Below are 12,472 nucleotides of genomic sequence, written 5' to 3'. Positions count from 1 at the left end.
AGCCCCCAGAGCGGTGTGAAACGGCCTGTTGGCCATTTGTATCTGAGACCCATGCTGTCTGAATAAACAGAAAAATGCATCGCTACGTGGTGAGTGCCATCTTTTTTCTACAAAGAAATAAAAATAAATAAAATACATATAATAATATATTATAAAATAATATAATAATATAATAGATATAAGGATGTGTTCGGTGATAATAAATAAAACGAGTATGCCTCTTTTGCATTGTTGTCGGGCCCTGCTATGTGAAGCTCCATTAGAAATTCTGCTGATTTTTAGCGGAGAAAAGAATAACGCATGCACTATTATTTTTTTTCTCCGGTAAACGACTTGATCTGTGCCGGACCCCGTTCAAGTCAATGGGATCCGTCGGACCCGGTGGAGTTTGTTCTGCCACAAACCCATTCATCACAAAAAAAGGGACCCTTAACAGGACGGAGCACAATGGTAATGTCAACATAGCCTAAGAAATTAGAGAATACTATAGAAGAAACAATATTGCCCTCATATGTACAACCAAACTTGGTGTATTTGCTGTGGATCCGTAATAGTTTCAGTAGCAGGCAAGTGGATTTCACTTTTAAAAATTGACTTTAGAGAAGCACTCTGGGAATTTATTTATTTAGCTTATTTACTAAAACATAGGCAATTATTAGAAAATAAAGTAGATGTTCTTGTATATGCCTTGTGCTTAACTGTTTTGGTTGAGGTGGCAGGCATAGGGATGTTATCTATTTTGAATACAAATCCATGACTGATATGGTTCTGTAATGCAGCCTATATTTCCCATGAATCCTTTGGCTGAGGGTGTGGTGTCTGATCATTACACCCGATCATCTAATCAGGCTGTTGCTGCTGGAGTTCACCCAGGTAAAAGGGGTACTGCAGTGGGAAAAAATTTTTTTCATATCAACTGGTTCCAGAAAGTTAAGCAGATTTGTAAATAACTTCTATTAAAAAATCTTAATCCTTCCAGTACTTATCAGTCTGACCACAGTGCTCTCTACTGACACCTCTGTCCATGTCAGGAACTGTCCAGAGCAGGAGCAAATCCCCATGGCAAACCTCTCCTGCTCTGGACAGTTCCTGACATGAACAGAGGTGTCAGCAGAGAGCACTGTGGTCAGACAGAAAATAAATTCACAACTTCCTCTGGAGCATACAGCCGCTGATAAGTACTGGAAGAGTTATGACAAATCTGTTTAACGTTCTGGCCCCAGTTGATTTGAAAAAAATAGTTTTCCATTGGAGTACCCTTTTAAGTCATTAGACTCATAAGTCGGTCAAGTTCACACTGTTTTAATGAGTTTTCTGATTCAGGGTAGGGTCACACACGGCGCATACACAGTGTATTTCACGCTGTGAGAAATCCACCAGGCAGTGGGAAATATGCTGGGCATTTTGCTATCAGTGGACACACTGGGCTTTCTCGCCGCAGAGCGCTGATGTGACTGTTACATGCTGGGGCTGCCTCCAAACCTTACTTCACACACAGGGCTGTGGCGGGGGAGCCCAGTGTGTCTGCTCATAGCAAAATGTGCAGTATATTTCTTGCTGTCCAACGGATTTCTCGCAGCATGAAGTACATTGTGTATGCACTATGTGTGACCCTACCCTAAAGTGATTTTTTTTTTAAGAGAAAAATTGTCATGAGGCAAAAGGGATTTAACCTATAATATCAACTGGCTCCAGAAAGTTAAACAGATTTGTAAATTACTTCTATTAAAAAATCTTAATCCTTTCAGTACTTATGAGCGTCTGAAGTTAAGGTTGTTCTTTTCTGTCTAAGTGCTCTCTGATGACATGTGTCTCGGGAACCGCCCAGTTTAGAAGCAAATCCCCATAGCAAACCTCTTCTAAACTGGGCGTTTCCCGAGACACGTGTCATCAGAGAGCACTTAGACAGAAAAGAACAACCTTTACTTCAGAAGCTCATAAGTACTGAAAGGATTAAGATTTTTTAATAGAAGTAATTTACAAATCTGTTTAACTTTCTGGCGCCAGTTGCTTTATAAAAAAAAAGTTTTTTTCCTGGATAACCCCTTTAAGGTGTTTTATGAAGACTTAAAGGGGTACTCCGCACCTAAACATCTTATCCTCTATCCAAAGGATAGAGAATAAGATGTATGATCACAGGGGTTCAACCATTGTGGACCACCCAGATCTACGGTGTGGCACCCCAGTCATCCAGTCTAGGCTTACGTGTTCAGAACGCTGGCCTGGATATCACGGGGGGTCTCAGTGGCCGGACCTCCCGCCATCAGACATTTTATCTCCTATCCTTTGAGGAAGATTTCTAGGGGCGGAGTACCCCTTTAAAGACTTTAATTACAACTAATGTTCATTATCAACAGTTTATAAGAACAGAACTCCTACCCTTTATCCAGAAGGAATCTGACAGCCTCCATATTTCCATAAGCACAAGCAGCTATCAGGGGCGTTTTATAAAAGATATCTTTCACATCCACTGATACTCCCTCTTCAAAGGCCCTTTTCAGGGACTCAAGGTCTCCAGTTTTGGAGGCAAGGTTTATATGAGTATACTCTTTTTCCTGGTCATCCACATACCAGCCGGTATCATCTGTTAGTGGATTTTGGGGTGGGTGGTCACAATCAAATCGGTTGACATCAGTAACATTATGACAAGCTTTAATCATAAAGTTGGGTGGCCCACCATCTTCCCGCCGTGAGATAAGGTGACTTGGCATTGTGCATATTGGCATCAGTAGTGTACGCTTTCCTTTTTTCCCTTTCTTGCCTTTTTTTCCTTTTTTCTTTTTCGGTCCATAGGAGGATAGAAGGAAAGCTTTTTGTAGGTACTTTGACCCTTTCAAAAACTCCTCGGGGCTGATGCTCCCTCCTCTACCTTTTTCATGAAGATGAACAATGGTCTCTATTTGTTCTGTGGTCACTGGAGCTCCTTTCTCTGTGAGGACTTCAACAAAATCTGCCTTGGAGATGGTTCCTTCTCCTTTATCCAACAAAGCAAATGATTCCCGAAGGGCCAACTGGTGCTCGAATGACCAGTCATGTAATGTAAGGGCCCAGGGTGGGTTGGGATTCTTTACATTTGGCTTGGAGTATTTTTTAAAAAGACGCATTGCTTTTCCTATTTCCTTCATAGCAGCTTTAAAACCACCTTCTTTGGCAATGGCTTTAGGTGTCAGCGTTTTTATATTTTTCCAGGTGGGATCACAACCTGTAAAATAAAGAAATACATTTGCTGATTTATATTCAAAGTTTTAATCAACATGTAATATCATAAGCATAAAACACTGTGGATTAAGCTCTGTTTAGATCAGCGTTGGAGTCTGTATTTAGAGCCTGCGTTGCAGATTTTGTCATGAATGCAGCATGCACCACAATAGGACCCAGTGGATCCTTATATAAGGTGGGCACTTGGTGCCATTCATGGAATGGATCTGGCACCCAGCGTCAAAAAAAAAAAAGGAAATGACAATACAAATATAAACTGAGCCTAAGGGAAAAGCCAATTAGAAAGAACATGCGGTGAGGCCTTCACCACTTGGGGACCTGAAATCACCCACCAACCTTCATTATGAGCATATTTTATACAGTCATGTGAATAGTCCTATACATTCACCTTAGTTCCAACTGATAGAATTAAAAAAATGGATGTAATACAGATGCCAAAAATTTTTGTGTGGAAAAAGGCCAAAATCTAAGGCCAGGGTTATATGGCTGCAACAAGGGTCAAATGACCTAAAATCTCTGTATAGTGTGTCTGCACTGTGTAGATGGGGTCATACCGTGACCCACAATTGGCTGTGAGTCTGTTACCACAAGTATGTCAATAAATATTGGAGATAGTATAATAGGGATATAGTACATTTATTTTCCACATTGAATGTGGGTTTGATCAGCATCAGCATTTAGTCCAATTTTTCTTCACGTTCCTACAGTAAGTATGACTGACATAATACAGTTTATTACTGATCTATAAATAATATATGAGAAGCTCTTTATTGCACTAATCACAACATGTAGGTATATGATGAATGATCCCCTATGTATTATGTATAGAATGCATTAGAATGGAACGTTTCCATTATCTTGCAGAAAATATTTTTTTTTAGATAGGATAATCAATTAATCACAGTTGCTAGTATAAATCTGTTCAGTACATCATAGGTTAAATCTCATTGTATCTTTTTACTGAGGTGCATTGTGCATCAAAGTCGCCAATGCTCTGCTGACTCAGCAACTAGAGAGTTCCAAACTGCATTTAGAATTAAAATCAGCACAAATAGTGTGCCCTGCCAGGAGCTTCATGTCATGGGTTTCCATAGCTGAGCAGCTGCAAACAAGCCTTACACTACATCACCAAGGACAATGCCAAGAGTGGGTTGGAGTGGTGTAAAGGTGTTCTGTGGAGTGACGGATCACACTTCTCTATCTGGGCATATCTGGGTTTGGTAGCTGCAAGGAAAACGTTGCCTGACACGCTGCATTGTGGTAGCCTTAAAGGGGTACTTTGCTGCTCATCGTTTGGAACAAACTGTTCCGAACGCTGGAGCCGGCGCCGGGAGCTCGTGACGTCATAGCCCCCCTTCATGACGTCACGCCCCGTCCCCTCAATGCAAGTCTATGGGAGGGGGCGTGACAGCCGTCACGCCCCCTCCCATAGACTTGCATTGAGGGGGCGGCGCATGACATAATGAGGGGGCGGGGTTATGACGTCACAAGCTCCCGGTGCCAGCTCCAGCGTTCGGAACAGTTTGTTCCAAACGATGAGCAGCGGAGTACACCTTTAAAATCTAATGGAGGAGGGATAATGCTATAGAGATGTTTTCAGGGGTTGGCCTAGATCCCTTAGTTCCAATTAAGGGAGAAATTACTGCTACAATTCTATGCTTCCAAACTGGGAACAGTTTGGGTTCGGCCCTTTTCTATTCCAGCATGACTGTGCCCCAGTGCACAAAGCAAGGTCCATTAAAGTATAGTTGGGTGAGTTTAGGGTGGAATAACTTGACTGGCTGCACAGAGCTCTGACCTCAACCCCATCCAACAACTTTTGGATGGACTAGAATGGAGATGGTGAGTCCGACTCTCTTGTCCAACATCAGTGTTGGACCTCACAATTGCTCTTCTGAATAAATAGGCAAAAATTCCCACAGACACCTCAAAAAAAAATTGTAGAAATTCTTCATAGTAAAGAGGAAACTGGTATAAGTGGTATAAGTGCAAAATAGGCAACTCCATATTAATACATTTACAACTGTATATCCTAAAAGCTCCTGTAGGTGTAATGTGTAGGTACCACAATATTTTTGCCCATATATGAAAAAATTATAGATAGATAGATACAATAACTTTAAAACTACCTGCCTAATATTGTGCCTGCATTATTAAGCCGTGGGTACCCATGACCATAGTTGTCCTTCCTTTGATCACTTTGGTAGGTACTAACCAATGAATATTGGGAAACCACACAAGACCTTACATCAGTGTTTCCCAACCTTATTTGGGTCGGGGCACACCTCGGAAAGTTCCCCAACATTAGGTTGTAGTTCCCCCACATTAGGTCCAGTATAGTCCCCCACATTAGGTCCAGTATAGTTCCCCCACATTAGGTCCAGTATAGTCCCCCCACATTAGGTTGTAGTTCCCCAACATTAGGTTGTAGTTCCCCCACATTAGGTCCAGTATAGTTACCCCCACATTAGGTTGTAGTTCCCCAACATTAGGTTGTAGTTCCCCCACATTAGGTGCAGTACAGTTCCCCCACATTAGGCCCAGTATAGTCCCCCCACATTAGGTCCAGTATAGTCCCCCCACATTAGGTGCAGTATAGTTACCCCCACATTAGGTTGTAGTTCCCCAACATTAGGCTGTAGTTCCCCCACATTAGGTCCAGTATAGTTCCCCCACATTAGGTCCAGTATAGTCCCCCCACATTAGGTCCAGTATAGTTCCCTCACATTAGGTGCAGTATAGTTCCCCCACATTAGGTGCAGTATAGTTACCCCCACATTAGGTTGTAGTTCCCCAACATTAGGTTGTAGTTCCCCCACATTAGGTCCAGTATAGCCCCCCCACATTAGGTCCAGTATAGTTCCCTCACATTAGGTCCAGTATAGTTCCCTCACATTAGGTGCAGTATAGTTCCCTCACATAAGGTGCAGTATAGTTCCCCCACATTAGGTCCAGTATAGTTCCCCCACATTAGGTGCAGTATAGTTCCCTCACATAAGGTGCAGTATAGTTCCCTCACATTAGGTGCAGTACAGTTCCCCCACATTAGGTCCAGTATAGTCCCCCTACATTAGGTCCAGTATAGTCCCCTCACATTAGGTCCAGTATAGTTCCCTCACATTAGGTGCAGTATAGTTCCCTCACATAAGGTGCAGTATAGTTCCCTCACATTAGGTGCAGTATAGTCCCCCCACATTAGGTCCAGTATAGTCCCCCCCACATTAGGTCCAGTATAGTTCCCTCACATTAGGTCCAGTATAGTTCCCTCACATTAGGTGCAGTATAGTTCCCTCACATAAGGTGCAGTATAGTTCCCTCACATTAGGTGCAGTATAGTTCCCCACATTAGGTCCAGTATAGTCCCCCCACATTAGGTGCAGTATAGTTCCCCCACAGACATACAGCCTTCAGCCATACATTGTATTACTGAAGGCTGTATGCCTGTGTACTGCCCCACTTCGGTGTTCCGAGCACCGCTCCTCCGGTCCGGCTATAGCAGTAGGAGGAGCGGTGCTCGGAACACAGAAGGAGACGCGCCGCTGGTAACACTTACCAAGTTGACAGGGCGCGTCCTCCTCGCTGCTCCGGTCCTCCGCGATTGTTGCTATGGGTGCACGCATGGGACATGAGTGACGTCCCTGCGTGCGCTACCTCCCGGCGGTCCCAGCATTTTTAAAGTAAACGCGGGGCCGCAGGGACTTAATAGAGGCATCCCTGTGTCCCGAAAGCAACTGTCGGGACACAGAGATGTCCCGCGGCAAAAACACCCAGCGGGTGTTTTTCCCACGGCACACATTACACTATGTCACGGCACACTAGTGTGCCGCGGCACAGTGGTTGAAAAACACTGCCTTACATTTTGGAGATGCTCTAACCCAGTCATCTAGACATCACAATTTGGTCCTTGATGCTCAGCTACTAACCCATGCCCATTTTCCTGTTTATAATACATCTATACTCCTCAGAGACTTTTGTACTATACTCTTGTACATTTCTAGACTGATGAACCAGCCTGGGATACCAAGTAGTTTGCCTATTCACATGCACTGTACTACCAAGGGTAATGATTTTGTGGTTATCTTTCTGTTTGTCTGGGTTTTTTTTTTCTTTTTCTTTTTTTTTGTTATAAAAGCTAAGTTTTAGGATAAGAGGGAGAATTATTTTTGCTGCTAGAAGGTAAGAATTAACTATGTGTGCACCACTGGCAAATAGCCCAGCTCTGGTCCCTCCCCCTAAAATAGTGATAATTAAAAAAGTAGGTGTGCACCATGGAGGATACTCTCAAGGGATCAATTACAACAGGGACAGCACTAAAATCACATTGTCAGAATGTGTAAGGCTCCAATACAACAATGCAGGTTTTATGTCGGTTTTATGTCATTTTTTTTTAGGTCTGCTTTATTATGGCGAATCAGCTGGGGTCCAGAACAGTGTATACTTACTGTATAGTTCTGGATCGCTATGGAGTTACAGTTCAAAGGAATACATTGAGTTGTATATAAAATTGCCGACTTCAGATGTCAATGTCCAAAAAAGTGAGGCTGGGTAGAGGCATACAGTGTTTTGTCCAATTTTAAGGCTAAGGATACGCCAAGGACATAGGTGTAGCTTGTAGCTTCTGGGTGCCGAGGCAAAATCTGCAACAGGGCCACTATATGCCAATTATAATACTGGTCTCTTATGGGGAAGATGTGCTTTGGGGCCCCCTTAGACACCAGGGCCCCGATGGGACTGCTACCTCTATAGCTATGCTCTGGCCAAGGAGACATTAAAGGAGTACTCCGGGATATGAAAACTTACCCCCTATCCTTAGGATAAGGTTTCAGATTGCGGGGGGTCCGACTGCTGGGGAGATCTCCCATATGGGGCCCTCAGCTCTTTGCCGAAATAGCGCGCTTCGACCACCGCATGACGCGGCGGCCGATATGCCCCCTCAATACATTAATATGGCAGAGGCGGAGACTGCTGAATGCAGTGCTCCGGCTATCTCATAGAGATGTATTGAGGGGGCATATCGGCTGCCGTGTCATGCGGTGGTTGGACACGCCCCCTTGCCACTCACTGCCAGGGCCATGTACAGGAGATCACGGGGGGCCCCAGCGGTCGGACCCAGCGTTCGGACCCCCCCTGCGATCTGAAACTTATCCCCTATCCTTAGGATAAGGGATAAGTTTTCTTATCCCGGAGTACTCCTTTAATTTGTAGTGCCAGAGATTGATTTTTACCTACTGAGTGGCTGCTGCAGTCCACAAAACTGTATACAATTCAATATATTCCTCTGGACTGCAGCTGTAGCTAAATATTTGTAAAGCAATCAGTCGAAAAGAATATGTAGCTCTAGACAGTGCTAAGACTTACATTGTCCTAAATTTTCATTCTTTAGTTGGAAGTTGTAACCTGAAAAGAACGATCATTGAATTCTGATCATATTCAGCGATACCTAATACCTCTTTGTCCGAGGAACTTGCAGCAATCAACGATCCCACCACCGGCTGCAAGGTGAAGAGCCGTGTTTCCATCCATCGCAATAATCCCCATGTCTCCTTTGTATGCAGACAGCACCTTCAAGATCTACAAAGAACAGGGAGTCATTTCAGTAACATGATGAGAGTTTTTGATCAATCATCCTGCGATACATATTCATCAGATGTTTTTTATTGTGTGAAGGGAATACGCGCCTCTGCTTATTGATTCATGACTGCATGATTCTGCTGGTCAGGTGTCTAACCCAACATATGCAGCAAAAGCGGCTAATCCCTCCACACTGCATCACGTTCCACAGGAATACCGTGCACTTACAAATCGAGGATCTCAGATGTCCCCTGCAGCGGGACCCCCGCGATCAGACATCTTAATCCCTATCCTTTGGACAGGGGACAAGATGTCTAGGGGCAGGGTACCACTTTAAGGAGGTAAAACTGTGAAACACAAAGAAGTAAAAGCCATACCTCAAAAAATCCACCTCTAGCAGCAAAATGAACAGCATGATATCGCTGGTTATCAATAGCGTTGACATCTCCACCTTTCTCTAATATACTGCGGACAACTTCCACCGCTCCTTCTCTTGCTGCTTCCATCAAAGCTGTGCGACCTGTTTTCTGGATGGGAAGATATAGCTTATTGGTTTTAGGTCACAATAAAGGGACAATTGAGGAGATTGTGCATTTGAAAAGTTTACCAGTTGCTCATAGCAACCAATCAGATCGCTTTTTTCATTTTTCAGAGACCTATTCAAATACGAAAGAAGCGATCTGATTGTTATGGGCAACTGGTCAGCTTTTCCTATGTACAGGTTTTGATAAATCTCCCCCAATATCACCAGTTTTCAGGCTAATATCTACGGGTCAGTAAAGTGTGGATTTTTTTCAATATTACATACAAAAATACACATCAAAATATGTGCAATGTTTTTCTCATTGTTTTCAATGGCAATACACACTGTAGTTCACACTGTAAACTGAGTCACATATTTTTATTTGGTGACTGTTTTTATCCCCTTAAGGACTAAGTGATATGTATATCACGGTATTTTTCTAAATTGTGGCTGTTTCACGGTATTTAATGGTATTTGGGGGGGGGGGGGGGTCCACAGTATAGTGTCAGGTGTCCTCACCATGGTACCTCGGGTCTCGGTCAGGCCGCCCGGTAACTCTCCTCCATGTCTCAGCAGTTCTGCTCGAGTTTCCAACGCCTGCCCAAAAGTCACGTGCCCACCGGGAGTTGTAGTCCCCTCCCAGCTCCTCACAGTCAGTTCAGTGCGGCTCAAACTACACTTCTCAGAGACGCTGTGCGGCCGGACGTTTCTCTACGCCATCACGCATTGGACTTTTTTTAAGCGACTTCCTTTTCACACAGTGCAATTTTCGGTAAAATTAAAATGATACCCTACTTACATAGGATTGATTTTGTTTTACTTCTGTTAAAAAAAAATTATAACTTTGTGCATGAAAATTTGTATATTTAAAATTATTCTGACCCCTATAACTTTTTAATTTTTTCTGTATATAGGGATGTGTGAGGGCTCGTTTTTTGCACCGTGATCTGTAGTTTTTATCGGTAGTTCTGATTGGACTTTTTGATCCTTTTTTTTAGGGTATACAAAATGACCAAAAATACACAATTTTGTATTTTTATTATTTTAAGTATACGCCATTGACCGTGCGTTTAAAGTAATGTTATATTTTTATAGTATACTTGGTAGAAGAGAAATGACACAGCACCCAGGACACTTCTTGCGAACACTTGGAGCTTTATTTCTAGGAGTAGGATACACGAGGATTTGTGCATCTTCGTGTATCCCGCTCCTAGCAATAAAGCTGCAAGTGTTCGCAAGAAGTGTCCTGGGTGCTGTGTCATTTCTCTTCTACCAAGTATATTTGATTTATCTAACTGCTAGACATGGGCACCGGATAACCTGCGGACAGGATCCAACCTAAGAGCCTGCTCATCTTCACAGGTGGTGTGGTGCTGACTGCCTTTCTCACTCACGGTGTTTATATTTTTATAGTTCGGGCATTTACGTACGTGGCGATCCCACATATGTTTATGATTATTTTAGTTTACATTTTTTTTTTTTTATGGGAAAAGGGGGGGGGGGGATTCAAACTTTTATTAGGGAATGAGTTAATTCACATTTATTAACCTTTGATTTTCACTTTTTTACACCAATTTTGTTGTCCCCATAGGGGAGTATTACATGTAATCCTTGGACTGCATACACTGCTCAATGCTATGCCATAGCATAGCACTGATCAGTGTTATTATTGCTCGTTAGCTTCAGACTGCCGAGGCCTCCTGGAGCATCAGAGCACCGATCGGACAGCGAGGAGGCAGGTAAGGGTCCTCCCACCATCCTCTCAGCGGATCGAGACACCATAGTTTTACCGCGGTGGTCCCGATCAGCTCCGCTTAGCTGCCAGGAATAGATTTTTTTCATTTTAGATGCCGCAATAAACTTTGATTAGTGTCTAATGGGTTAATGTCAGGCATCACCACGATCGATGATGTCCGGCATTAGACACGGGTCCAAGTGGCTGATAGCCACCAGGACAACCCCGCTATGACGCAGGATCAGCTCGTGAGCCCGCGTCATAGCAGGGGAGCAGGAGCAGGCCGTACAGGTACGCCCTGCGTCCTTAAGGGGTTAAAAAAGGTGGAACAAGTGACATGCCACTTATTCCACGTGTATTCAGAAATCCAGGATGTGGGTTCACCCCACTGATTTGGGGCTTATTGAGGTCTGAAACTTCAACAAAATATGCAGTCAAATGTATGCAAATATGTGGCAGAAATCTGAGGCTACACATATGCAAACACATGCAAAGTCCTGATTTTAGTGCGAAAATCTAAGGAAATGGGTTGGGGTTTGTGCAAACCCTACCCAAATGAAGTAGGGGGGCATTCCTGGGAATGGGGTTAATATGCCATGTTTTGACTTTCTTACTGTAATGTCTTGTTAACGCCTATATACTTTATCATGTGGGTGTTAAGGAAATATGGAGCAGGATGAGAAGCTGAGCCTGCTCCATACTCAACTGGTACCAACCGCTATGAGCAGCTGATGCCCACTGTCAGCAGCAGGCATTGGAGATAAGTTTAATTTGAGCCATTTACCCCAACAAAACCTATGCAGGGTGTAACTGCAGATAGGAAAAGGAGTGAAAATAACAGTACATTGCAATACATAAATATCGCAGCATACTGTACAAGCAGTCAAGCAATTGTATAGTTAAGTTAGTCCCTAGAGGGACTAGAAGTATGATTAAAACTCCTCTTTTACAAACAATTTTTTTTTATAAAACTACAAAAAACAAACAAATCCATAAACCCATGTGCAGAAATGTCTGATCTAGTAAAATATTTATCCAGCATAGTAAACTCCATAACAATAGCCAATGACAGAAATGCAGATTGTTGGTCTCAGTGGATCCCAAAAAACTGTCATAGAAGTGATAAAAATCAGTTTCTACCAATAAATATGTGGTAATACACGGAAGTGTCAGTCTTCGGACCTGCCAATCCGAAATGAATCAGTCTCAGTCCCGACGTATTTTGAGCTATGATTGTTACAGTGGCCTACATAAGGAACCTTAAATGGGTTGAGGGAGAAATGGGTTTATGTACAAGTGTTTAATCTAACTGAATTTTGATGCATCATCATTCCTATTTTTAGTGGTTTTGCATTATATTATGTAGAAAGAAGCACAAATGGTCCCGCAAAAAACAAGCCCTCATGTACGGTCGATAGAAAAAT

The 12,472-nt window shown here is 43.1% G+C and overlaps 1 protein-coding gene and 1 long non-coding RNA gene across 5 annotated transcripts in view; one reads left to right on the top strand and one right to left on the bottom strand.

The window, feature by feature from the left end:
* LOC130362810 (uncharacterized) overlaps window positions 1-8,740 on the top strand; it is a 66,306-nt gene extending 57,566 nt beyond the window's left edge. For 2 of the 4 annotated variants that reach the window (XR_008891575.1, XR_008891574.1), the window contains 2 exons: window positions 360-450; window positions 8,603-8,740. This is a non-coding gene — a long non-coding RNA (uncharacterized LOC130362810). The remainder of the gene's footprint in view (window positions 1-359; window positions 451-8,602) is intronic. The other 2 variants (XR_008891576.1, XR_008891577.1) reach the window with 2 other exon arrangements.
* Window positions 1-12,472, bottom strand: part of ANKEF1 (ankyrin repeat and EF-hand domain containing 1) — a 44,531-nt gene that overhangs the window by 14,826 nt on the left and 17,233 nt on the right. The window contains exons 4-6 of the mRNA XM_056567859.1: window positions 9,168-9,317; window positions 8,667-8,790; window positions 2,380-3,202 (exon numbers count right to left, since the gene is read on the bottom strand). Of these exons, the coding sequence (XP_056423834.1) occupies window positions 2,380-3,202; window positions 8,667-8,790; window positions 9,168-9,317 (1,097 nt within the window). The remainder of the gene's footprint in view (window positions 1-2,379; window positions 3,203-8,666; window positions 8,791-9,167; window positions 9,318-12,472) is intronic.

Source organism: Hyla sarda, chromosome 3 (genome assembly GCF_029499605.1).
Source record: "Hyla sarda isolate aHylSar1 chromosome 3, aHylSar1.hap1, whole genome shotgun sequence".
NCBI lineage: Eukaryota > Metazoa > Chordata > Amphibia > Anura > Hylidae > Hyla > Hyla sarda.
Note: the sequence above shows the minus strand (reverse complement) of the source record. Positions and strands in the feature narration are given on the sequence as shown.